Source organism: Aythya marila (assembly GCF_965140915.1).
Source record: "Aythya marila genome assembly, chromosome: 3".
Taxonomy (NCBI): Eukaryota; Metazoa; Chordata; class Aves; order Anseriformes; family Anatidae; genus Aythya; species Aythya marila.
The window spans coordinates 80,971,980-80,999,828 of record NC_139044.1 but is presented as its reverse complement, the minus strand read 5'-3'; the positions used below and the strand labels follow the sequence as shown (position 1 = coordinate 80,999,828).

The 27,849-nt window shown below is 37.1% G+C and overlaps 1 protein-coding gene across 3 annotated transcripts in view; it reads right to left on the bottom strand.

The window, feature by feature from the left end:
* Positions 1 to 8,712: 8,712 nt before the first annotated feature.
* The window catches only part of TMEM200A (transmembrane protein 200A), a 60,114-nt gene continuing 40,977 nt past the window's right edge, over positions 8,713 to 27,849 (bottom strand). Inside the window, exons 2-3 of one of the 3 annotated variants that reach the window (XM_082758087.1) lie at positions 13,772 to 13,929; positions 8,713 to 12,373 (exon numbers count right to left, since the gene is read on the bottom strand). In XM_082758087.1, the coding sequence (XP_082614213.1) occupies positions 10,882 to 12,357 (1,476 nt within the window). In that variant the 5' untranslated portion in view covers positions 12,358 to 12,373; positions 13,772 to 13,929 and the 3' untranslated portion in view covers positions 8,713 to 10,881. The remainder of the gene's footprint in view (positions 12,374 to 13,771; positions 13,930 to 27,849) is intronic. The other 2 variants (XM_082758088.1, XM_082758086.1) reach the window with 2 other exon arrangements.

Here is a 27,849-nt window from a genome sequence, read left to right as displayed (position 1 = left end):
GTCTCCCATTGCAAATGCTTATGCTGAATCTGTACTTTATTAAATACAAAAGCTTTTCTTGGATAGATAACATGAAATTTAAACTGCCTAAAAGGTATATAGTCTTTTCTGCAGATACTTATTCACATTTGAAAATCAGTGTCAGCTGGACTGAGCTCATTATCTGTGTACATGTGTGCCGCATGTAATCATATATTGGCACCTTTGGTGAAAGTACATGTAATTTTAAGTGTCAATATTATCAAAAGCAAATATGAACAATATCTTTGAAAGTAAGGTCAATGCTGATGCATTAATTAATTGTTTGGTTTGGTGAAAAGCACAGTCTGTCTTTCCCTGAATCAATTTTTTAGCCATGGTAGTGACTACTGTATTTTCTGTCACAGAGTTCTGCAAGCCCGCCCCACTTCTTAGTGAAACTCATACATCATCCTTACCTGATGCTATTCAACTTCAGATCACATTTGAAAGCAAGGACTGTGTCAAAAGCAGCTATTCTTACATGAATTCCGATCTTTATGCTACAAATCTTTGTTCTGTCAAAAATAAGAGTGCATTTAAATGCCTTTGAAGCTGCCAAAGACTAAATAAGCTGACAAAGACTAGTATCAGCATACATGTATATGAAAATACACAGGTTTTCTTTATCTTGGTATGCTTACCCAATGTCAGAGAAGAAAGGAAAATAAACTAGGAAGAGTGTTCAATCACACAGAATTTACTGTGTTTGTTACAAGCATTAACTCTGCAAGGAGTTTCAGCCCCTGACCTTCTCAGAAACCTGCCTCAAAGAGGCAGAAAACAAATGTCACAGAGTCCAGTCACCCTGACTGGTTTCAATTCAGCACACAAATTTTAGTTCCAGGAGTTCAAAATGAGAGATGATTTCTACTCCCATGGAAAATATCTGATGGTTTATGCCACGTAATAATATGTTTTGAGGTGTTTTTGCTAGCAGTGTGATAACAGCAGAAGTATGTTTTTAATAGACAATCCCATTTGTTCCCAGCAACAGATCTCTTTCTGATTCAATATACTAACATTTTATTTTTTTCCTGGGTTTCTCCAGCAATGATAAAATCAGAGGCATCACCTTATTTTTCAAAACTTTGATAACATGATAAACTGAAACCTCCAAAACTCAATTTGGTGATATTTTAGACTGCATATTCCAGAACGTTAGCCTAGGATGCTATCCTCCTTTTTATGTCTCTTTAATCTCATTAACAATTTTCACATATTTCTGAGTCTTTCCATATGATGATTTATATTGCAGTTATTTCTATTGAGGCAGGAATGGATTAAGGCAAATCAGCTTTTTGAGCAGAGCCATCATTGACTCCCCACTCACTTTGCATCATGCTGTTTATTTAAAAGCAAAATGCTCTGAAGTACATCAGCTTCCAGATCCAATCAAACATGTTACGAATGTATATAAATAAACACGTGTGTGTGTAAAATTCATATGATCTGGTAAATGATACAAATGAAAGAATTTAATTAAAAAATAATCCTTTCAATCTGATCTGGAAATATGGGAGAGCTCACAGATATGTTTTGTTTTGTTTTGTTTTGTTTTTCCACTTGCCTTAGTTTAGTGGGATTACATGGCAAGGTGTCAGTAGCAGGGCGCCTTCTGTGAGAAGGATCTAGAAGCTGCCCCATGTTTGGTAAGGGCCCTACTGCTGACCAGAGACGAGCCAATAAGTTATGTTGTTTTGTGCCTCTGTGAGAATATATTTAAGACAGGAAAAAAAACACTGCGCAACACAGCAGCTGGGAGAGTGAGAGGAGTGAGGAACAGCCTTGCAGGTGCCAAGATCAGTGAAAAAGGAGGGGGAGAGGTGCTCCAGGCACCGGAGCAGAAGTCCCCTGAGGCTGAGGACAATGGTGAAGCAGGATGTCCCCCTGCAGCCCATGGAGTACCATGGTGGAGCAGGGTTCCACGCTGTAGCCTGTGGAGGAGACCACAGTGGAGCAGGTGGCCCTGCACCGACGGAGGCTGCAGCCTGTAAGAGACCCCTGCTGGAGCAGATTCCAGGCCAGATCTGTAGCCCATGGAGAGAAGACCATGCAGGAGCAGGTGACCTGGCAGGAGCTGCTGCCCGTAGGGGAGCCAGGTTGGAGCATTTTGCTCCTGAGGGATGGACCCCATGGTATGGACCCATATCTGGAGCAGTTCTTGAAGAGTTGCTGCCTGTGGGAAGTCCACACTGGATCAGTTCATCAAGGACTGCATCCCGTGGGAGGGACCCCACAGCACAGGGGACGACAGTGACCGAGAAGGAGCAGCGGAGAAGAAGCGCTATAGACTGACCATAATCCCCATTCCCCCATTCCTCTGCTCGGGGGGAGGAGGTGGAAGAGGGTGAATGGGGGGGAAGGTGCTTCTGGTTTCTTTTCTTCATTTCTCGCTTCTCTAATTTGTTAGTAATAGGCAATAAATCTTACTGTCTCCCTATGCTGAGTCTGTTTTGCCTGTCACAATAATTACGGCGCGATCTCCTTGTCCTTATCTCAACCCTTGAGCCCTTTTCATCATATTTTCTCCCTGTTCCTTGTTGAGGAGGGGGATTGAGAGAGCGGTTGTGGTGAAGCTCAGCCACCCACCCAAATAAAACCACCACACTTAGGTTTGGAAAGATACCTATATCATCAACTAATTAAGCTTTTCAGATCTTGGAGGAGAAAGTAACTGGCTATTGTAGACACAGTCATTAGGAAGTACCCATGCCTACCTTCAGAAGCAGTTCTGAAGCTGAATAAAATGACTTAACAATAATATGTGTCAAGCAAACTTATTTCCTATTTTCAGGAATGCATTTCAATTTCTGCAAATGTTGTGCTCATTCATAGATAATAACCAAGAAAGTGGATGTTTGACAAGAGTAAATAGAGACAGAAAATCAGATTAAAATGTAATTGACCACACAACTGTTTAAGGAGTTGGATCATGTAGAAAGGTGTGGAAAGGAAGAATAGGTCAGAATCTAATCTGTATGTTGGCAGACAGGGTTTAGTTATCTTAAAGCAATTATAAGACCAAAGAGTCTGTAATCACTGTAATGGGGTGTAGGTGTGGACATAAACATCAAAGAGTTCTTAGTGATTTCCAGAAATGCTCTCACCTGTTCTATTTTCAAAAGAAAAATGCAAAATAAAATGAAGTATTAAGAAAAGGCACAAGAACTTTGCAAACCTGCCAGTCCAGATGACAGTGACAAAGATCAGTGTTACAGGAATAAAATTATGCATTCAAAAAGTCAATGGATATGAAACGTGTACTTTCGTCTTTAGAAGAATGACCAGGATTATCTTCTGTGATAGTTAGCAAGAGTTCTCCATTTCAGTGCTAGTTATAAGGCATATAAATTTAGAAAATGTAGTTTAATGAGAATCTAATGTTCACTTTATTATTTCCTAACCCCTCTTAATCTATTGTATAAACCCAATTCCTCTGCAAAAGATTCAAAGAGTAGAGTTATTTAATTTAGTTATAAGTCTAATGCTCTTCCTAGTCTCCGTATAGAGATAATAAAGAACACGTTTGCTACAGATACTACTCAGATACATTGCTCATTGCTACAGACAATGCTCACATCATATATCAGTGCTTCCTGTCTGTAAAAATGATAATGAATTCTCTGCAAGTGCAAGTTGAGTTTAACGTCTGTGTAATACTAGCTGATCTTCCCCATATTCTTCTATTCACATGTTTTTATTTGAGACCATTGAGACCCTTGAAAAACTGGTGGCTACAAGAAGACACTAATAAAAATAAACTGGAGCAATATTCTTTCAGGGTAACATATTTAAATTTAAAATTATTTCTGAAAAAAACACAAACAAATGCACAGTGGAAAGTTTTCTGAAGTGCTTCTATACTATCATAATCTCAAAACAAACTGAACTTACACAGAAAAGTGAGCCACATCTCAGTGAAGGTAGCTCAATGGAAATACATGATGTTCATCAGTACAACTGGGAAAAAAAATACTGAAAACATAATTTTCTGTTATGTAACAAAGTTATACTCTCATCCTGGATACTTTGTTTTAGCTTTCCATTTACAAGAATATAATATTTAAGACCTCCAGAAAGTCCAGAAAAGTAGACAGAAAGCACAGGAATATTTTTCCCTGTGATGACTGAATTAAAAAGCAGACATATATTAATTATTGCTTTGTTATTAACTTGAGGTTTTACCTTTGTCTTGCAGAAAACTTAATTTCCCATTTAAAAAAAAAAAAAAAGAGAGAGAGAGAGAAAGAAAAAAAAAAAAAAAAGACTGAACAAATGCTGGTTGTTACAACTGAGTATAGAGATGCCTACAAGGAAGAGCCAACAGATGTCTACCACAATTATTGTAGCAAAAACTGAGTTAAGCACTAAGTGTGCCATAGACAAGACGCTTCTAAAAACTGAAGTAGTAATGAGCTGATCCAATTAACTTTAAACTACAAAGATAAACTACAGGGAGACTCCAAGTCAGGTGTTGATTTCAGATGAAGAAATTTTGATAATTTCAGAAGAAAGATAGTTGTTAAAATCAGTCAGACAAGAAGGCCTGGGATTTGAGTATTGGGTAAGACTTTTTGTTTGTTTGTTTGTTTGTTTGTTTGTTTTTAAACTAACAGAAACAAACATGCACCTCAACTACAGGAAGCTTCTGAAGAGAATTCCAAACCTAGCTGAATTAATGAGAACCTCACCAAAATTAAACCGAAAGGAACACCTACAAGTAAATATAACGGGAAAACATAACAGAGCAGACAGTAAATGTGGAAATGCACTGTAAGATGTAAAGCATCGCATTCAGATACTCTTTAACCCGGTTTAAAAAAAAAAAAAAAAAAAGTTCTTTACAGATACAACCCATATGCTAAGTGAATACCTCATTTGCCTCATTTTTCACCTGAGGTCACTATTACAGAAGTGGGATGAAATGGGATGACTAGTAGGAAAAAAAGTCTGGAAATGGGAGATGGGGAAGTGTGGCAAATGGAAGAAAGAAAGTGTGAAATGAAAGATATATAAATCCTCACCTGTAAGAAGGCTAAATTCAAGCCCTGAATGCTCTCACTGTGTAACAGCACATAATCTCTGTTACAATAGCCTGAAAAAACTGGCACATGAAAAACATTGTAGCAAGAAATTTCAATAAATCTACTGAGTTGACAGAGAGAGGAAAGCCAATATGCATTAAAAATAGTAATCTTTTTAACTGCATTTTTGAAATGGCAGAAAGAAGGAAAGGATGAGCTATCTGGTCTCTTGTAAGCCTGCTAGTGTGATCCAGGTAGGATGGAAAACTTCCGGAAAAAAAAATTAAAGAACTAAAAATGAGAATTAAGTTGGTGCCCCCGGCACTAGCTGCAGGTCTGCTCCTGTTGGTCCTCAGCACCAACTACAGATCTACTCCTATTGGGCTGCACTGTCTGCTATTGCAGCCTAAGTAGGGACATACTATCCATATGGGAGAGATCAGAAGGAAAACTGAATTGTCTTAATGGGATAATGAAATGAGTGGAAATTTAACAGTAAAAGTGAAAAAATGTGTACTAGAACAAGTATTTCCTACAAAGCAGGAACCTATTCTGAGAACAGAAAGATCTGAGTGTTAAATGTGTTGTGCAGTAAATCATAGGATAACTCTGAGCAACTAATCTCTTTAAAAATAGAAAAGCCACAGAAATATCAATAGATACCAGGTTATTTTGGGTACATTTTTTAATGGCCCAGCAACTGGCTGTTACAATGAAATTAAAGTGCTGATAAAATTTTCAAACTGACAAAGGAAGTATATTTATTGGCATAACTCTTAATTAATCTGCAGTAGTTTGCAAAATAAATATTAGTAAACTGAAAGGCTTGGTGGGATTCAGAAATGGATTGGCTATTCCTAGGAATGCTATCCTGAATAATTACACTGGCTAGAATAAAAACTGATAAAAGACAGCAATGGATTAATCATTCTTCCTATGGATAATTTATAGTGATTCTATACTCTCCTCTGAAGCTGTCTGCCAAGTAGACTTAGAACCAAGACAACAATTAGACACACTGCTTTTCATTTAATATAGTGCGTTCTTATATTTTAAATGCAATAAGCCATTGTAAACTAAAATAACAAAAATAAATAAATAAAAGTAACTTAACTATCAGATTTCCACTGTTTATGAGACTCAGGGTTGTAATTCTGCCAACTGTCATTCAGATAAACTATATTGTCTGGGCTTTACTGAAACTATAAAGTACTCTGGTGAGGTTAATTTGAAATACCAAGTCCTAAAACACAACTCAGCATTGCCATTCACGGAACATTGATGAAAGAGTTAATAAATGTTAACTGAATGTTAAACATGTGATAGCTGTAATAATGATAATTAATTTGATCCTGAGTTTAATTTGAAATGGTTTAAACAAAGGGCATGAACTTGCCCTTGAGTAGCTAAGTCATACTAATTGAAACACTCCTACGTTATAATAGACCACTTATACCATTTGCATTTTCATATATGCATGCACATAGTCTTGCTAAAAGATTTCTGCTTATTCACCACAACATCACACTTTGTAGGAAAATTAACAACAAAAAAAGATAGTGCTAGGAATATGAAGGCAGAACTTCCAGGAAAGGGCCAGAGATACACTCCTAGAAAGAACAACTTATCTGTAAAAGCACTATATTAAACCAATCATAGAATGGCTCAGGTTGGAAGAGACCTGGTTTCAACCTCCCCCTGCCATGAACAGGGATGCCACACTCTAGATCAGGTTGCCTAGGGCCTCATCCAGCCTGGTCTTGAACACCTCCAGGGATGGGGCATCCATAGCCTCTCTGGAAGGTTCCAATTCAGGAACTCCACAAACTAAAAAACCTTTTCAGAGAGAAAAGATGCTGCAGGTCAAAACTATTGACCACATTTCATATAGGAGAAACTAAAAGACTAGTAATGCTATATTTTAAGGATAAGTAAAATCAGTGCTAGATCTGAGAAAGGCTCTCTGAGGTGGTTGCACAAAATTTGTTTAGCTGTCTAATCCATGCTGAGGGACAGATGTGGATGCCTACCTCCAAAACTGGTAGCCTTAAAAATTCTGCTCATTTATAACATTACTTTTCATTTTTAAAACCAGGCTACTTTCCCATCCTTTATGAAGCTCAAGCATTAGGGTAGCCATCAGGATGGGGAGCACCATACTGAAGTCTTTTTGCTTCAGAGAACCCCATGCCAAGATCTTCCTGTCCACAGGTAACAGTATTTGCAGCTGGTGCAATTGCCACTCCCTCCTGCTGAACTCTGCACTGAACTGCATGGAAAAATCAGGTTAATTGGCTCACATGGAGAGTGAACCGGGTTTTCCAAAGGAGCAGCTAAAATATTGAACTGGCCAGACACAGACCCTGTTCTAAGGTTTTTACTCAGTCAGTATTTTATATCAAGTATAGAAACAACCTGGAAAAGACAATGCAGCCCAGACTTTCTCTTCTAACACTGCAGAACTGTGCTCTTTATTTACTGATGAATTTTGCCCAATAAACAAGCAGACTGAAACAGCTTTGCTAGAAAGGACAGACAGCTTCTAACACCAGTCTAAGCCACAGGCTGTGATTAAGATGCTTATCTGAGAGGTAGAACACATGTATTTTTCAATGGTCTTATGGAGAAGAAGCTGAACTCACTGATTGTACAATACAAATGACTTCCTTCTGATTATTACATACAAAGGATGTGGTACCATAATATCTTCCAAGGGCTAGATGTAAGTTTTAGCTTCGTATTGCATGAAAAGTCTTGTGGAGTGTCTATACAATTATTTTCCCATATGATAAAAATAGTTTAAAACTTCCTGTCTTTGGCTTCTTTTTCACCCTGAAGTTGTATTGGAACAATTCATTGTGGGGCTGCACAGAACATCAATAGTGTTGTTCAGAACATCAGAAATGATCTAAATAATAATAATAATAATAATAATAATAATAATAATAATAATAATAATAATAATAAATAATAAAAGTCTGTGAACTGAATCGGCAACAGAGTGAATACAGTAATGCCCTAAAGATAACAGTGAGGTTTCAGAAATGCTCCTTTCTTCACTAGTTCTTTACTTGCTATCTGAACATGTGTTACAAAGGGTTCAGACATCTGCACCCTACTGTAGTTTTCCACCTCATGAAGATTAGTGTTCAGGTCTTTTGAACATTTAAAACTTTTTCTGACTAGATACTGAGTTGGAAGTACTCAAGGAATATGGGAAGATGCAAGGTCCTTAATTTTCAGAGTGATTGTAGTTAGTATATCTGGGCAAAAATAGAGTCCTAGACAACTTTTTTAAAATATTAAACCTTTCATCAGACTTAGCACCTTAGACTTTATGCCTTATAAATCATTTGACACATGTCTTTAAATTTTGGGATATGAAAATCCCAGGAAAAAAGGTTACTATCACTTTTGAGTTATCATGTTACTTAATATGTACTGGATGAGCTTATTATTTCTGGAACTTAGAGTAGATGCTATTATCTAAATTAAATGTTCCATTTTAGGACAATTTGAGAATATTTTTGTAGTCAATCTGTCAATCACATAATTCCTTTGTACGGAGCTATTTTGATTTCTTGCAAATTCAAGTCAGTAACTTTATTTTGGTCTCTCAACCAGGTATATTTTTTTGAAATCAGTACATTTTTCAGTACCAGGTATCTATACTAAAAATTAAAACTTCATGCCTTGCTATACTTATAAATGGACCACTATTCCCATGTATGATGTTAAAACAAAACAAAACAAAACAAAACAAAACAAACAAAACAAAACAAAAAACAGTCTTTTAAGCTAAGATTTAATTTAGTTATTCAGGAAATAAAAGCTTATATCATTCATGTATTTTTAATAATGGTTTCCACTTTTTGAAACATACTGCCAAACTGAAAAGAACAAGGTGTTCTTTTTATACAAAATTTCCTTATATCAAAAGCATTTTGAATACATTTCACATTACATTAAAAAAATATTAGAAACACAGTAAATTCAACCTTTACATGTGCAGGGATGTCATTGAAATTAATTAGTCATAGCCATATATCTAGTGGCAGGCTAATATATTAAGCATAATGTTATGTACAATATTATGATCCTTAATTATACTTTGATATGGAAGATTTGAGATTATAGAGGAAAAACATGTCTTACAGCAGATATATGTAGAGATACATTTTATTTTCATTTCAAAAAATAGCAAATGTCTTAAGAACACAAACCGGAAAGTTATTAAAAGCTTCATAGCAAAATATTTAGCCAACTCTGTTACAATATATAGGCTTGAGGTTCTAACAGTTAACACTATGCCTCAATTCACTGAGCAAGTAATGCTCCTGATACATAAACATTAAGCAGTTGAAATCTGGAGCTGAGTATTTAAAAATAAAAAAGGATATAGAGAGTGTGTGTACATGTATTTTATCTTTGATCTTTCATAACTGAAGTACAACAGTTTAACAGGCTTGATTCTTTTTGGGAAAAGCCATTAAAAACAATTCCTGAGTGAATATATCTAAAATGACCACATACAACCAACTTCTTGTTAGGTGAGCCTTGCAACTAGAAGTGACATTCTTTAGCATGACTGTCATGGCAGGATCACGGCCTAAATACCTTAATGAAATACATGGAAACTTTCTGGTATGCACATTCAAATTCTCATTTTCTTTAACAATAGCCTACAATTGTCAACTGAGGAACTTACCCTGCTGAGAAAAATATTGTTTTAAATGTCACTTCTTTTTGCAAAATCTTCTAATGAAAATTACCCCAGCTAAGCCTCCAGTGAACCACCATCCCAATAATTATGTGAAATATATAAATTGAAATTTAGGCAAGGGGCTTTTGTAATATTTAGTATACATATTGAATTATATGCTTTGTATCAGTATCTTGACCATAGAAACCTAGTTATTTAGCTTCTTGCTATTGCAATGAGAGGCAATATATTCATTTTTCATTATTCTCTTCAGATTCATGTCATGATATCATTTTACTATATACCATGTTTCTAAAACCCTGTTAGCATTCATTATGTCCCTATGATTTTAATCAGTACACTTTGATTTCAAAACTGCTGCCAATCAAAATGCCTTAGAGAACTAACCCCAGAAGAATTTTCAGGTTTCTTACTTTATGTATGCTTTCCCGGAATTTTAGGATTAAATCATAATGGATGTAGAAATTTTATTGTACAAAGCATAGTTAATAATTCACAACACTAGTATTCAACTTGACCAATTACAATGAATTCACAAAAATGTTTTGATACCCACTCTTTTCTATCCACCCACCCCCATATCTAAACAAGATTCTCACAATGACAATGGCAAGATTGTAGTTACTGAGATGTATTATATGTGAAAGCCAACACCAAGGATAAATGCTTGAATTTGACAATTCCAGTATGTATTCTTCCTCACTTCCCATTCTAGACTGCAAAAACAATTTCTAGACTCTTGCAGTCATTAAATAAGTAGAACTTACAGGTAAATGGAGCTTTTAACTCTAATGCAGGGTTTTGGAGTCAAATTCATAGAAAGTAACATGCTCATATAGAACAGAAGGAATAATGACTTGGAAAAAAATGCAATAAGTCATACCAAAACTCTCTGAGCAATGATAATGTACTGTATTGCAGCTGTATGTTACTGTGACAACAAACTCTTGGACTTACAAAGACAAAGATCTCTGTTTACACAAGCCAATTTTAATATGCTGTTAATCATCTGGATAAAAATGGTCTTGTTCTAGTTTCACTGAGAAGGAAACACTTGTCAAAACGTTTTCTTAAAAAATACTGTTGAATATATTGTAAATTGCAATTTAAATATTAAAACCTTGTTTCTGAAGTTCCCCGCTTTAGGTTGTTACTCAAAAACTCATCATGTTCAAAACTCAAATTATTATGAGATCTCGATATCATAAGAAGCTTTTCTTTATTGGTAAAGTCTTTTTTGACTGCTGCTTGTGGCACAAGTAACCTGTCCATTGGGTCCTCTTTGTTTTCTAGTTTCATATATCCTTTACTGTTGCTCCGATCCAGTCTGGGCCAGCTTGGATGTTTCCTTTGTTCAGCTTGGACAGTGAGTGTAGATGGACCCCTGTCCAAATCCAGGGACTTTGAATGTGAAGACAGAAGATGCAAAGATGTGTTGGACCCAAACTGTTTCCTGGCAGCACCAGGGGATAAAAGCTTTCCTGTACTTGGTCCAAGGGTCATAGAAGATTTGAACTGATCATGTGGAGTGTCCACAAATGAATTATGCCGTGGTAGCATGGCCGCAGCTGGTTTGCAGGATTCCTTGGTGTCAGTTAATGGAATGGCCAGAGAGTCCATCGACAGATTTCTGGACCAACTCTTTGTGACCTCTGAGTCCTCAGTTATGTTGTCTATACTGGGCTCATCAATAACACAATTATTTAGTTTAATTACTGGCAGTGTGAAAGCACTAATAGAAGATGATACGATGGACTTTGTTTCACACTTTATAGAACTAGTGTTTTTGTCATCTGAAGCCTTGCTGGAATGAGGGTAAAGTCCAAAGACTGAACCAGATTGGTCAGTCATCAGAGGTGGTAGAAGGCTAGCAGTGGTCCTATCTTCATTTAGGGGAATCTCCTCTTCTTCAGCAGAACTATCCATTCTAAAATTACTCTTGAAGCCAGAGAAAGGTGCAACCGTGTTTGCAGCCAGCCGTGATGCACATGAACTCCCACTGTGCCCGAGTTCTCCTTCCCCCAACAAGCCAGCAAAGGCACCACTCAGCTGCTTTTGTTCCTTGATCCTCAGGGTGTGGATATCTATTACAGTGGAGTATATGTCTCTCATGTGTATGATTTTTGTTTCTTTGTCACGGTTTTCGTGTAGAATGGCATTTGCACAAATAAAAATGAAGATTCCAATGCCCATAGTAAAAGGGCCCAACATTTTCATCTTATCTGAGTGCACATGCTGTTCAAAGAAACGAAGTAAAATGCTTCCTTGGTTTCTTAGGACCTCAGTTTCATTTACTGGTAGTTTATCTTCAGATCCTAAAAGCTGTTCCTTTTGGGGCCAGTATCCAAGGATGGCCATTGCAATTCCCAAGAATGCGATAAGCACTCCCAAAACAAGGAAGAACCCCGATGGAGAATAGAGTCGGATTTTGCCCCTGACAATCACTACATCTGCCCTGGGCCGGCGTCTAACTGGCTTCTTCTCTTCAGAAGCTGGTGCTGTGGCAAGATTTACATGTTGCTGAGATCTGGCAGAGTCTTGCCTTTTCAAGGCAGCCAGTCCTGTTATGACTCCGCCGGTTGCTATCATAGTTCTATATTGTGCCCTGCGGGGGAAAAAAAGCAGAAATATTGATGCAAGTAAAGTTTGTGTGTGCAAATATAAATAGTGCTTTGTTAATATGTATATATTTCTTGATAATTAAAATATTCATCACTTTAAAAAAAGTTACTATATTTATTGCAGTTAGGGCATAATAAAGGTTTTAAGACTCAAATGGCTTTTAAAAAGCATTTCCAAAAGACTTTTACCACTGTAAATATAGGTAATAAATCTTTCAGTAATGATACAGACTAGAAAACTAGTGCTCTGTGGTGACACATCAGGATTAAAAATGAGAATACTGAGAAGTCTTTATAAATGGTTTATGTCAGGACAGTCAGTAACAAGTTACAAGTTAAGAACCTTGTATGTGTTCTTGATCATTTTGCCATTATAGCTAGCTCTTTTAAAAACTTCTGTGACATACAATTAGTATGAATACAGATAATTCTACATACCCTCTTTAAGACATTTTGCCTTTTAGGTTTCAGCATATATTAATATATACTTATTCCATCATTTAAAGAAGCTTAAATGTCAAGCTTATGAATTCAAAGCTTCCTCATTTTGTTTTGTTTTGTTTTGTTTTATTTTATTTTATTTTATTTTATTTTATTTTATTTTATTTTATTTTATTTTATTTTATTTTTTAGGCTTTTCACACCTGGTTGTCTACTACATCAGAAACATGAACCAGCATAGGTTTAAAAAGAGAAACTCACATTTGGTAGGGCACTTTTTTTGAATAAAAGTAACAAATGAAACAACAAAGTTCAGGATTATTAAATATCATTTTATAAGGCATCTTATAACCAGACTCAAAAATAGTTTCTCAGATTAACTAGTGAATATTTGGATGAATACTAGAAAGTATTATGGTATACAATTAAGATACTGTGAAGCCAGGTATGAAAAAACATATATGTTCTTTTTGATGGCCTTGCTAAGTTCAAAGATACAGAAAGGCTGACAGTCTGTTGCAGAAAAAAAAAAAAAAAAACACTGTGTCAATCTGTGTCAATGCTAGGGGTGGTTTAACAAGCAGACAAGGTAAAAGTTGGACTGTGTGTCAGAGGCAGAGAAGCAGAGGCAAAGCAAACCAGTGATTGCTTTCAATTTACAGGCAATAACTTTCATCAGATATCTTTAAATATTTGTTTTTTAAAAATCCCAACATCACCCATGCAAAAATCCCAATCACCCATGCAAAAAGATGAGAGCTCTTATAGTATGAGAATGACCATAAATTGAGGCACTATCATGAATTTCCAACAATGCAAGCAGGTGTCAAGTAAGCTCATTTCCAAGCAGAAATTGCTCCAACCCACCATTATTTCATGATTATGAAATTAATAGGGAGTTTGAGACAGGTAGAAGCACTAATCCAGAAAAAAAAATGTACCAGTGTTCATCATAATCTGTTCAGCAGTAATTCAGGTGACAGACAGAAGGAACAGCAAGCTGAATTCCTTCCATGTACCATTGTTAACAGAGAGAGTGCTTTCTCTCCTCCTGCAAGAAACCTTTTCTTTGTGAAGCGAAGACCTGAAAAAACAAGACCTAAGATGCAACATTTTCTTAATTTCTGAAAGCAAAGTTGATAGAATTCTTTAAAACAAAGAAACAAAACAAAACAAACAAACAAACAAACAAAAAATACAACTCAGAAAGTTCACTTCTAGTGATAGGTTTCATGTTGCTCAGCACTCTGGAAATTCTCACCCTTTGCAATTCACTTTCATTTTTATGCTATCTGGGCAATTTCAGCAGTTCGAGAACAATTAATTTCTTGAATGTTTCATGAAGAGCCAAATTTTTCTTTTAATGTAGCAATTTTAACACTATGCTCCCCTTCCCCCCAAGAAAGTTATTCGAGGTTGATTGTATATTAAAAACAAAACAAAACAAAACAAAATAACAGTGTCTCATATGCCTATATTTAAGGGTTTCTGCCAAAAGCAAAAGATCATTCTCTAAAACATTAAGACTCTCTAGGCAGAAATAAATTAAGAGAATTACAGCACATCTTTACTGAAATTAATAGGTCTTTTAGCTATTATCTAGTTTGCTCCCTTATTCTTTTCCACATCCTAGATCTTTGCAGGTTTAAGGAGTTTCCATATTTATGTGGCATTTTGCAGCACACATAAACCCACTCTCATCCATTATCAGGGCTGCCAAGGAACTGCATGGGTTTGTGCTAAACTGTGCATGTTGGTTGGGTTTGATATTTTGTGTTCTGTACTATGCTTATCACAGCTACCTGGATTGCACCAAAGGGTGAACCAAGTAAGCTCAGATCTGTTTGGTAAATATTTTAAGCATACCTCTAGCTTAAGGAACCTCTAGTTCCTCTATAACTCTGAAAAGCAGATCAAAAAAAAAAAAAAATATATATATATATATATATATATATATATATATATTTCATCCCGAGGTATTTTTCAAAAATTCTCATTTGCAAGTTTTACAAATATTGCAGGAAAACCACATCACAATTTCACTATTAAATGGTCTACAGTAACCTGAAGGACGGAGAAAAACTAAGATCTTCTATAATAAAAGGGAGAAAGAGATCTCCTAAGCCACCTGGCTGGCTTCCTCCCAGTACTTCAGGGGAACATTTTGTTCCTCTGTTCACTTTACCTGCATTAGAACTTGGATATAAGAGAGAGAAAGTCTGGCTGCAACAAGATGAAAAAGTATTTTATGTATAGAAGAAGTCTCTTTCCTATTTGTGAGTTCACATGGATATTACTAAATCTTTATTTAATTGAATAAAATCACAACTAGGTTCATAAATATAATTTGCAATCAGCCACGGTGTTCATAAGGCTTATATGCTACTTAATTTTAAGAGCTGAATCTCTTCTCCATTTAATAAAATTATTGGTATTAGCAGACCATTGGTATGAGATGATTTCATTTCATTCAGAACTTCTTTCAAAATCCTATTACAATGAAGTGTATTTTAAGATGGGAAACCTTTTTTTAAAAAAAAGTATTGTATTTAGAACACAGTCACATTGTAGATACAATGAATTATTTTACAAATCTGTTTACTTTCATTACAGAACAGCCACAATGAGTTCCAATGTCAAATGTTAATTCTTTTAGCTTAGTACAATGATTACATTTAGTTTTACTCAAAAGCTTGAATTCAAACTTCTGAACAAGCAAACTTTACAAGATTTTGACTAAGAAGTAAAGAATGGTTATGTTAGAAGTTTTGACAGAATTTTTCTGGTGGTGCTGTGAATGACACAGGCTTATTTTAAAATGTATCAAATAATGGTAAAATTGATTTAGAGTACAGAGAAAAAAAAAGAAAAAAAAAAAAAAGAAAGGGATAGGCCTGTAAACCATTTCATAAACACAACCATTTTGCTGTTAAAAAAGCACCACAGATATCAAGCTGCTTTTGAAAAACAAACGTTGAGTGTTTTTTCAAGCACCTGCCTTCCTAACCTTGTAGCTGCTCTGTTTGTTTCATCTTCAGCAGGAACATCAGTACCAAAGGCCTAGACAGTTTACAACTTTAGTCTTGAAAGGAACAGTGGCCCAGATTTACCCTTACAGCTAGCATCACTTTGTACTGTGCTGTTGTTACTAAGAGGTCCTCGCACAACCCTGTCAGCCACTCCAAGATCACCCAAATCCGTCTTGGTATAGGTCCTGTAAAGTAGCTCCTCCTAAGGTTTGCAAACGTGATACAAGTTGGGTAATGAGATGAGAAGCATCAGTCTCAGATGTGGAGGATGCCTGCTTCTTATTTACATTACACTTGCTGCCCAGATCAAGGCTCCTAGAGAGGCTGAAAGGGATTCTTCTTTATCACCTTTCCATACGGGGAAAGGTTTCTCAGATGCTCAAGGAAAGGCTGTCATAAAGAAAATTATGAAAGAGGTAAAAACAGCTTTCCCAGAATAGTTGTAGGGAACCACTAGACTTGCAGCTGCTGAGCAAAGATTGAAGTATTCCCCTAACCAAGTCAGGAGGTCAAATAACTCAAATCAACAAAGAAACAGAGGCAGTAGATTCACTCTGTGATACAAAGGTAAGGCAGGGATAAATTATCATGGAGAAACTGTAGCACGGTTGGACAAGCGTCCTTCATTTCTATTCTGATTTGCACCAGTACATTAGGATTTCACTGATGATCAGACAGAAAAATGGTTTATTTATGCTGCTAGCATTACCCATATCTGAATTTGCCAGCCTGGAGAAGGGAGGGGAGGCCAGAGGTGACCTGGGGACTCATTAGAGTAACTTGCATCTCCAGACAACTGCAGAGCAACTTGAACAACCTAGAAATGTCCACAGAGAGGTATGACAGATAAGAGGGAGTCACTCTGAGTCCTTTTGAAGCTAGGAATGGCCTCCACAAGTAATACTTGGTTATCTTTTGGAAGCCAACCAAATGACTAAATTGGTGGGATAGGATTTGGTGGGATTTGAGCCCAGTTGACTCACTGATTATTCCAGATGTAAGACATGTCTACTGCAAGAATGTATAATTTCTGTTTTAATTGCAACTGAGGCAATATTAGCTATTTACACAATGGCTCTGATACTCAGCAGTCTAGGAAAACCTAAAAGGTGTGTGTGGAAGAGCAAAAATACAATGGAAGGAACTGACTTTATTGCACATGCTAGTGGCTCCAACTAACTTTTCCTGGTTCCACAAACCACAAACTCCTTACTTTTCTCTTTAGCCTAAGAGGTCACCACCTTAATACCCTTCTTTACCCTCTGATGACTAGCATCACCATTAGTGTTACTGGTATCAACTAACTTTGTTTTTCAGAGATGGTCACATTATTAAACATGTAGTTAATCTCTCAGCAACCTTATTAACTCTCAGCCTGTAGTTAGCTTTGGAGCTTGGTATTTCTATTTTGGGTGCGTCGAGGTTTATCTATTTTTCAACAATTTTGGTACAATAACAGTTACTAATTCTACCTACAACAGAAGTCTTTTGAATAAATATATAGTCATTTGAATTATGCTGAGATTTTACATTTAATTTGAAAAGTATACCAGCACCAAAGATAAATAGTGCACTAAAGGATATTAGGATTATATTTCTTTCATATTATTTGTTTTATTCCAGATATATTTCAGTGTCCCTTATTATTTATGACCTTTGTAGTTTTCACAATTTTTTTTATTATTATTATAAAACTGGAACATTTACTGTTTGAAAGATTATTGAAACTTAATTTTTTTGAAATTATCAGAACTGTACATGCTATTTCCCTGTAGTTTAGGTTTATGTAAAACTTTCTGAAATGATGAGCTATTGTATTTCAGCAAAGAATTACACTTCATCACATTGAGAAGTGTGACAAAACATGACTTCAAATACTATAGCATTTCCTATCTTGCTATTTCAGCTGATTAGTAACTTTACTTCATGTTAGTACTTGATTTATTACCACTTAAGTGACTCAATCTCAAATTTTAACAAGAGCACAAAATTTAATATCAAGGAAAGTGTCCTTTACCTTTGATAAACCTGAAATCCTAGCAATGAAAGAGGTATATGAGAGACCGTTTACCCAGAAATTCTCATAATCAAGAAAGCAAATGATAAAGTAATAAGAGAACTGATAACACAACTAGGTAAACAAACCAGTATTAAGCTGAAATTAACAGAATACATCTAAACTTTGTTCTTGATGTATAATATATCAATGTGTTATCTATGCGTAGAGGTTGTCAATTGATACAATCAGTTCTATTCCAAAGGTAAAAATATAATGCTCTGTTAAAATAATCTTATAGGCCAAAAGGATTAATATTTCTGGTAGAGATAATACAGCAATGGCCAAAGAAAGATTAGTTCCATGAGAAACAGAAAAATCATCCAAAATTACATTTTTATTTCGTTGCTTAATGAGCAATCCCTTCCAACTGCATAACACACCAGCGGGACTACCCTATGATGCATCTCTCTCCTAATATCCAGTACTTAAAAAGTATTAAAAAAGAAAAGCAAGAAAGCAAAAGACCTCTTTTGTATTGATGATTATGGGGTATTTTAAATGTATTTTAATTGACAATAGGTGAGATGAAAGCATGTGAAATGTGGTATTAAAAATCTTCATAACCTCAGCTGGGATTTTAAAGTCATGCAAGCAAAAGCCAAGGATAGAAAATTGCATGCCTATTTAAAACATTAAAGCTTTGAAATTTCCAGCTGAAACAAACCCTTTGGGTTCAAATTCCCTTTAATGTTGCCTCTTTTAGTCTGTAAACGGATAAGCTTAGGGACTAATCATGTCCTTTTAACCTCCTGGTTGCCAGTCAGATTATGGAAACAGGCCAAATCATGCAAGCAGTTTCACAGCATAAAAAGGAAAAGGCAGGCTGCATGTGGGTCAGGCAATGCAAGAACTCCAGGCTGCCTACGATACAGCAGTAAAGAGAAGGTCCAAAGCAGAGATTAAAAGCTTAGGCTTCCTGGACATTGGTAGCCCTGTATCAAATGGTCTGTATTTGGTTTACAAGAGTACTATTTCAAACAGTAAAATCTTTTCACTTGTAAGTGGAAAACAAAAGCTTGATATTAAGGATATATCAAAATCTGTGGGGAAATTCAAGGTCTGACTGTGATCCATTCATTCAAAATATCTAGATCTGGCAGCAGTTTTCAAATCTGCATTGTACTAACGCAAGCAAGGCTAAAGGTCTCCATCAGTTACCTCTAAAGAATCTATGAAAGACAGGTAGGAATGGCAAATGTGAACATTATTAATACACATTTCTTTATGAAACTATAATATTTACTGCTTTAAGGAAGGAATCCAGGGGGCTCACAAACTGTGAAGGACAGAAAACCACTCATCTAGATGTGGTGATCTAGATCCACTAATGTGGATCTAGAGTATGGACACTTTGGGAAGAAAAGGAGGTCATTGTTCTACTATTAAAAGTTGGATACTCAAACATACGCTAAGAAGGGGAAAATATTTTTTTAAAAAACAAACCCAAGCTCTTAGGAGAGTTATGTAAGTCAACAGATCTCATTTTATATGTATTTCTATAACTATACTCAGTCACACTGAGCCCATGCAAAGTATCTTAACATTGTATAAAGGGGCACAGTTCCCTTTTATCAAAATGATTTTGATGCAGCTTTCAGAAGTGGCAAGTAGCTGTTGAAGCTCCCTTCTCTTACTATCAGTAGAAAAACCCAGATGGCAAAACCAGTATCTTGTGGTTATTTGCATATATTTGCCATATTGCTGAACCACACAGAATCACAGAATGACTGAGGCTGGAGACCTCTAGAGGTCATCCAGTCCTAACCCATGCTCATGCAGGGACACCCAGAGCAGGGTGCGCAGAACCATGTCCAGGCAGCTTTTGGAGATCTCCTAGGAGAAGACTCCACAGCCTCTCTGGGCAGCCTGTGCCAGTGCTCCATCAGGAATTGCTTCCTGATGTTCATACAGAACATCCTGTGTTCCACTTTGTGACCATGGCCTCTTGTCCTGCCACTGGGCACCACTGAAAAGACCTGGCTCTGTCTTCCTTGCACCTCCCTTCAGGTATTTATACACATTGATAAGATACCCCTGAGCCTCCTCTTCTCCAGGTTGAACAATCCCAGCTCTCTCGGCCTTCCTCACAGGAGTGGTGCTCATCACCTGTGTTCATCATCTGAGGTGTTCATCATCCTTGTGACCCTACATTGGACTCTTTCCAGTATGTTCATGTCTCATATCCACATTGAATAATACATCATAACTCCATTTAGACTCACATTTGCCCTATTTCATTAGAAAGCCTGAGCCATGTCATTCTCTATCATGACTTTTATAACTGTTCTTATGTTAAAGCAGGACTCTCACAGCTGGGAAAATTTCAAATACAGCTGTGAGTAGCTCCGCTTACTAACAGTCTGCATAATGATACTGTGGAGAGGTTATGAAATTACCCAATTTACAAAACTATAAGAAAAAATAATAATAATTAAAAAAAAAAAAAATCCTTTACTGTTATTTGTGGAAAAACTAAGGGAAAAAAAAATCAGTCTTATAAAGTTACACCTTGTTACTGTTAAGTGAACCTCTCAACAGGACAAGGAATAGAACTTGGTTACACAGATACAACTGTGAACAACAACCAGACTTTCACAGCTACTCGGTTTGTGTGCACGGTAATGCAAGCCTCTCCTTCCTTTAGAAAGCACATGGAAGGGAGCTTGCAGAATGCTTTTTTGTTTTTCAAAATAAATTTTGGAATATAATTGCCTAAGACTCAGCAGGTCAGAACCATGGTTCATATATATCAGTGTGGCAATAGTTTGATTAAATGATCAGACAATTCAGTCTGAGTGGAGCTCAGGAGGTCTCTCATACAACCTCCTGCCCACAGCAGGGCTACCTGCATGGTCAAACCTGGTTGCTTAGGTCTGTGCCTACTCAGGTGTGGAAAAGCCACAAACACAGGGATAGCACAGCCTCCCTGGGCAGCCTGCACCACTGCCGCTGTGTCACCATGTCAACCCGTCTTCTCCTCTCGATGCAACTTAAATCTACTGTCTCATCTGCTAACACCATGTAGCACTGTGGAAAAGCCTAGCTCTTTCTTCTTGTTTACCCCCCTGTAGGTACTAGAGGGCTCCTGTGAGATCCTCCCAAAGTCATCCCTTCTCCAGGGCTGAACCAGCCCTGATTCCTCAGTCTGTTCTCAGGGCAAGAGCTTCGGTACCTGACCAACTGTGGGCCCACCCAGTGAACTTGCTTCAGTCTGTGAATATCTTTTCAAATGTTATTGGTGTGAAATTCCTTTTTTTTTAAATCACTTGGGATTTTATTTGGCTTTAAACTTGACTTGAAATTGTCAACCAAAAGCTAAATGTGTAATTTGAACTAAAAATTACAAACTCAGAAGTATTGATAAACATAATCATAAGCTAAGTGAGAATGCCTGTTACCCAGATTTGGGGAATGCTGTGACTTTGTTCTGTAAATTACACAAAACAAAAATCCCTTTTGAATGCATCACCACTTACAGTATATGCCATATACACTAATTATTTCACCTAGTATGCCAAGGTCAAAAGCATGGTAAACAGGTAGCAATACTGCACAAAGATGAATGCCCAAACTGCTTGCCTTCTTTGCTCCAGGCTGAACTTTTCAGTAGGTCAGATATTATAATACTGTGCAAAATCAGCAACATCCAATACCAGCAGCATTGCACAGAGCTCGTTAGCCACTCACAAAAGCACAGAGCACACATCAAAGAGAGAAGGAAGCAACCTGAGTTCTATATTTTGCTTTCAAGACACTGCTTTATGATTGGCCTAGATTTGGTCTACAAGCTTTTGCCTGGCCCAGTTGCACTCTTTTAAACTTGCTCCTTCCTCAGTTACATCTATGGTGCAGTAAATCAGGTTGAGTCTACAGAAGTTCAGAAATTTTACCAATGTAGAACACATGACATGAGGTTGGCACCTGGTCTCCTATGTCTAGAACAGCTTCTCAGTCTTCGTACTTGAACCACATGTTCTCTTCATGGCCACAGAACACCTGTCTTATGCATTATCAGCCTGAACCATCATCACATGTGATGTCCAGAATGTCCAGCCATTCTGCTCTGTGTAGCTGTACCAGCTTAGCCCAGGTGATTGACTAGAGAAACACAGGAGCTCTGATCCTGGATGTGTTTGTTTGTGGAATGCCTACTGTAATCTCTGTATTTGCCACATTTAGTTATCAATAACTTGAGAAGAGTAACTTGTTTTCAGAAGGGTGCATTGGTTACTTCTTCACATAAACATGGAATTTTTCATTTCTTATGCACAAATATGTCATGTCCTGTGTGGTGGTTTTACCCTGCTGGGCAGCTGAACTCCACCACAACCATTCTCTCACTTCCCCTTCTCAAAGAAAAGGGGGAGAAAATACAATGGAAAGGGCTCAAGGGTTGAGATAAGGACAGGGAGATCACTCAGCAACCATTACTATGAGCAAAACAAACTCAGCATAGGGAGATTAATATAATTTATTGCCTATAACTAGTGGACTAAAACAGTGAGAAACTAAAAACACCTTACATCCACCTTCTTCTACCTCCTCCCCACTAGTGGCACAAGGGAAAGGGGGAATGGGGGCTGCGGTCAGTCCCTAACGCTTTGTCCCCACCGCCCCTTCATGGTCACTCCCTGCCCCTGCTCCACGTGGGGTCCCTCCCAGGGGATGCCGTTCTTCCCAGCAAAGCCTGAGGGGGCTGCCCACAGGCAGCAGTTCTTCAAGCACTGCTCCCACATGGCTCCATACCACGGGGTCCATCCGTTCCCCAGGAGCAAACTGCTCCAGCAGGGGTCCCCCACGGGTGGGCAGCAGCTCCCCCCAGACCCTCTGCTCCTGCGTGGGCTCCTCTCCCCAGGCTGCAGCTCCGGCCCGGGGCCTGCTCCTGCGGGGGCTCTCCACGGGCTGCAGCCTCCTCCAGGCCACATCCACCTGCTCCGCCGGGGGCTCCTCCACAGGCTGCAGTGTGGAGATCTGCTCCATGTGGGACCCATGGGCTGCAGGGGGACAGCCTGCTCCACCAGGGGCCTCTCCACAGGCCTCAGAGGAACTGCTGCTGCTTGCCTGGAGCACCTCCTAACCTCCTTCTGCACTGGCCTTGGGGTCTACAGGGCTGGTTCTCACTTATCTCTCCCGGCTGCTGCTGCACAAGAAGTTTTTTTGTTTTGTTTTGTTTTTTACCTTTTTAAAATCTACTCTCCCAAAGGCCCAACCAACATCACCCACTGGCTCAGCTCTGGCCAGCTATGGGTCCCTTGTGGAGCGAGCTGGAGCTGGCTCTTATCTACATGGGCAGCTGCTGGGCTCTGCTCAGATGCAGCCCTCCTGCTACCAAAATCTTGCCAAATAAACCCAATACATCCTATTCCAAAATACATCACAGAACTATAGCAAAAAGCAAGACGGAGCTAAAAAAATGTCTGGGGAAACAAAAATGCTTTGCAAGAGTAGTCAGACATTGGAACAGATTGTCCATGGAAGTGGTGGCATCACTGTCCCTGAAGGTGTTCAAGGAAAGGTTGGACCTGATGCTTAGGGACATGGTTTAGTGGGTGATATTGGTAGTAGGGTGGTGGTTGGACCAGAAGATCTTTGAAGGCCTTTTCAAACCTTAGTGATTCTATGATTCTAAGACTTGAGGAAAGGCTGCTTAAAAGGGGATTTAGTAAAAAAGTTCTTCTTTATTGACTAATAAAATTTTCTTCCTAAAAGAAATACATTGAATATGCAGACAGAAAAAGAAATCTGGATATCTTAGACTTTACTTTTGCTTATATTTGCTTGCCTTCTCCAGTTTGTTTACATTTTTCTACTAAAAAAAAGAGCAAGAATGTTTTGGTTGGTTTTAGCCTCAAATGAGTGAGTTAGTAATTGTCTTTTATAACTAAAGTGACAAAATATGTTTCTAAGCTATTTTAGAACTTTGAGTAAACCCATTTCCTAGGGAAAATCAGTACTACAACTGGAAGCAGACATTGGCTATTTAGTCAGATATTCATAATTATTTTTTACACATTTGTCCATTCACATTATTAGCTTTCCTATTCAGGAATCAGAAAAGATCCTACATTAGCTATTCCTATAGGTGAAATAATTACTTTATTAAAAAAAAAAAAAAAATGTTATGCATTTTCTTTCATAAAGAATTTTCTTATTATTAAAAAATAATAATTTTAGGAGCACAATCTAATTTAAAATGTATAAAACAAGCATGTGGGTCTGTATGCATTTATTACAGTTTGCCTTTTTTCATTTTATCTCTCAGATGTTTCAAAGAATATGAAGGAGCATCTTTTAGAAGAAAGTGAAAACTATGAGGTAATACTAGAACAACCCTTGTGCATTCCAAATGCACAGAACTAATGGGAATTTGGAACCAAGATCACACAATGCAGATTAAAGTATTGACCAGATATAAATCATGAGTCATTAAATAAATATTATAAAGGTCTCTAGTTGTTTCTGAGTGTGTAAAAGCAAAATAAAAGCTTTGTTTTCAGTCACCTATTGCAAAGGAAAGGTATGACTAAACACTCTGGGGCTCGGTGTGCCAAAAGATGGATAAACTCAGTTTCCTAATTTAAAAAAAAAAAAAAAAAAAAAAAAAAAAAAAAAAAAAAACAAGATCAAAGATGTTAAATACCTTGATGTACAATCACTAAGCCATTATGGTTCTTCAGTCCTTGAGCACAAAATTTCAAATTACTTATGAATAAAACAGTGGTAGACACTTAGTGTGGAGGTATATAAGCACAAACAATGTTGGAATCCTTTGGCAATCATTTACACTCGTATCATCTAGCTTAACCAGCAATCTGTTACTTGATTTAGTCAGAGGCAAAATCTCCAGCCTAGACACACACTTAATGTAGGCAGTGACCAGCTGTCATGAAACCAAACAAATGTCCTTATCTGCACTACATGCTCAGTTAATCATGTTAATTAGCATGTTCTAACAGCTGTAATTTCCCACTGTATACAAATCCAATGATTGTAGGATCAAATACTAACAGGAACAAGATGATGGAGGTATTTAAAAGAAGGTTTAAATCATATATGTATTAGATATGTGTTAAAATCTATTTGTTCCATAACTATGGTGTCTCAGCAAAACTTTCCCTCTCACCAAGAAAATACGTCTCGGCCTGTAAAACATACAGGCTCAAAACTGCAGGAGTTATCATTCTCTGTTTACCATCAAAGACCTAGAAGCAATTTTTCAAATGCATTTAAATAATGCAAGAGCCTAACTCTGAAAAGTTCTTAAATACCTACACTGTGTAGTCATATTTTGAAAATCTCAGTGCATACAAGAGATACAAAAAAAAAAAAAAAAAAGATGTAGTTCCTGACTTTGCAGAATTTAAGTACCTGGGGCAAAAGGTGACTGTGAAAGCCACAAACTAGCCACCAATAAATAAATAAATAAATAAAAAGCCTGCTACCTGACAATCACCGCGGCAGCATAATTTGAAATTAGTGGCTGAGGCACCAGCATGGGAAATGGGACCTGGGTTCCCAGCCCCTCCACCACCAGGACACTTTTTAGTCATGTCGTTACGTATTAGTCCACATTATTAGAAAAGTACACATAGGGGGTATTCAGAACAAGAACTGGAATTTGTTCTCCCTGAGTGTTGCAGCCACATGACAAGAGCATTTATGTGGCCAACAAGAACAGCTGCTTCAGCACAGCTGTGGCTCTATGCTCATCTTGTCTGTCACTTGCCTTTGGAAATCTCCTTTGACACCTATGTTCTAAGCAACACTGGAAAATAGAATGGGTCTCTGTTAGGATTTATTTTTTTCCAACAAAGACCTTTGTGCAAGGTTTCTTACCCTACCAAGAAGCAAGAGAAATTAGCAACAATACAAATATATAATATAAATAAAGCACTATTTCATTGAGAAAGCGAAGCAAAAATACTTTTGATGTACCATATAATGAAACTTTTTTTTTTTCCTATTAATGGATGCCTCAGAAATAATTACGTAATTCACAGTAAAACTTCACCATGTCTTCTGCTGAACATTCGAACACTGGTGCCCTAGTCAGACATCTGCCTGGAGACTTCATTAGAACCTGTAAGCACTCACACCACTCCACAATTTGCTGACCCATAATCTCAAGTTAGTAAGTACACATAAGAGCAGCAGTTTCAAGATGCGGGCACAAACAAATTAACCTACATGCTCATTTCTATCAAAAAACTTTCCTTCGTGACCCTTAAATGGTCCATCTCCACTTTATTCTGTTTGCCTAAGTTTCAAATATTACACAGCTTTTACATGGCATCAAGGTCACTCAAATACAGAAGAGTTGCCATGACTTCATTTTGCATCCATGAATCAGAATATGCCTATCCTGCTGTTTTGCAGAAAAACAGCTCCATCCAGTTATTCCAGTTAAGTCCATGACATATTGAGTCCAAAATAGAGACTCTGTGGAACAGTAGGCTGCTAGGCCTGAGAAAAATGAGAATATTCCTACTAAATGAGGAATGATAAATGGTGTTGCTAGCTACAACATAGTGCCCCACTTAAAGACTACTTAAAGACTACTTAAAGAATGGATATGTTGCCAATAGCATAATAGTGTGTTGTTCAGCTTTGATACCTTCCATTCTAAATGTATGTCTATACATTTGTGTTTTAACACACTTGAGCTACCCTATGTAATTTAAAACAAGATCTCAGTCGACCCATGCAATCGGGACAGATGTCAAAACCACCTGATGCTTGGTAACATTTTAATTTTATAAGGAGATGTCAACTATTATTAGCATGTATTATAGGCTGCAATTTATTCACAAATGACTTACACAAATTATTTTTTTAGCTCATTGATGTTCTCACGTTGCTATTGTTACATCACTTTATGCTTTTAATATTTTACTTACTTTTCCTTAGCCTGGGTCTGGTCACAGTCAATTACAAAGATAAAGGTGAGTTTGTTTTAATGGAAATCCTCCTGACTTAAACAAAGCCAGCATAAGTTTCAGAATCAAGCACTTTAAATATAAGTAAGGCAAGTTTAAACTAAACTGAATGCATGACTGAAATTGATGTACCTTGTTAAAAACTGTTGGTAGATATGTGATGCAAATACAAGTAGCATAAACAATCAAGAGAAGATTTTAATATGGAGTTCAAAGTCAAGAAAAGAGAAAATACAGAGCCATTTTTTTCCAGTTTCTGTAAAATTTATATTTATGTCTTATTGCTTTAGGGTCTTCTCAGCCCATCACAGATCATTTGTAGCTATCAGTCAGTCTGGCATGTCTAAAGCTTTAGCCTAATTTCTCCATGTATTGCTGAGGAGAAAAGAAAGTAAAGGTCACTAAATCTCTCTCAGCAGACTACCAAATACTAACAGATACAGTGTGGGTAACATTTTTTTTCTTGTAAGAAACTACTGCAAAATTATCAGCTATGCGTGAGAAAAGCAGGACGAAGAAACAGGGAGAGGAAGATAAATTTAAAATGCAATTACAGGTTGAGCAGCAGGAAGCTGCCAGTAGTCCACCATAAAATTTTCAGTTTAGAGTTTAGGGGAAAGAGTGAAATACAATACCATCAGTTAATTATTTTTTCAGCAAAAGGCTAGCAACATGTTACTAAATTACTTGAAATAGATTTTCTTAGATAGCTAAAGCAACAAGCAAAACCAAAAAACAAACAAACAAAAAAAACATTATCTGAGCATGACTGAAGGTATCCACTAAAATGTATAAAAATATATAGAAGAATTGCCTAGAGATACAGTACTATTTAAGAAATATTTATTTATGACTTCACTTGTCTCACAGTTGAGTTTAAAGGTCACTGTTCAATGCATGTCCCACCCAATGGAAAGACAGAACCTACACCAATGTAAGCATACAACAAAAGACAATAGATAAATACAGCAGACTTTACAAAACAGTTGAGACTA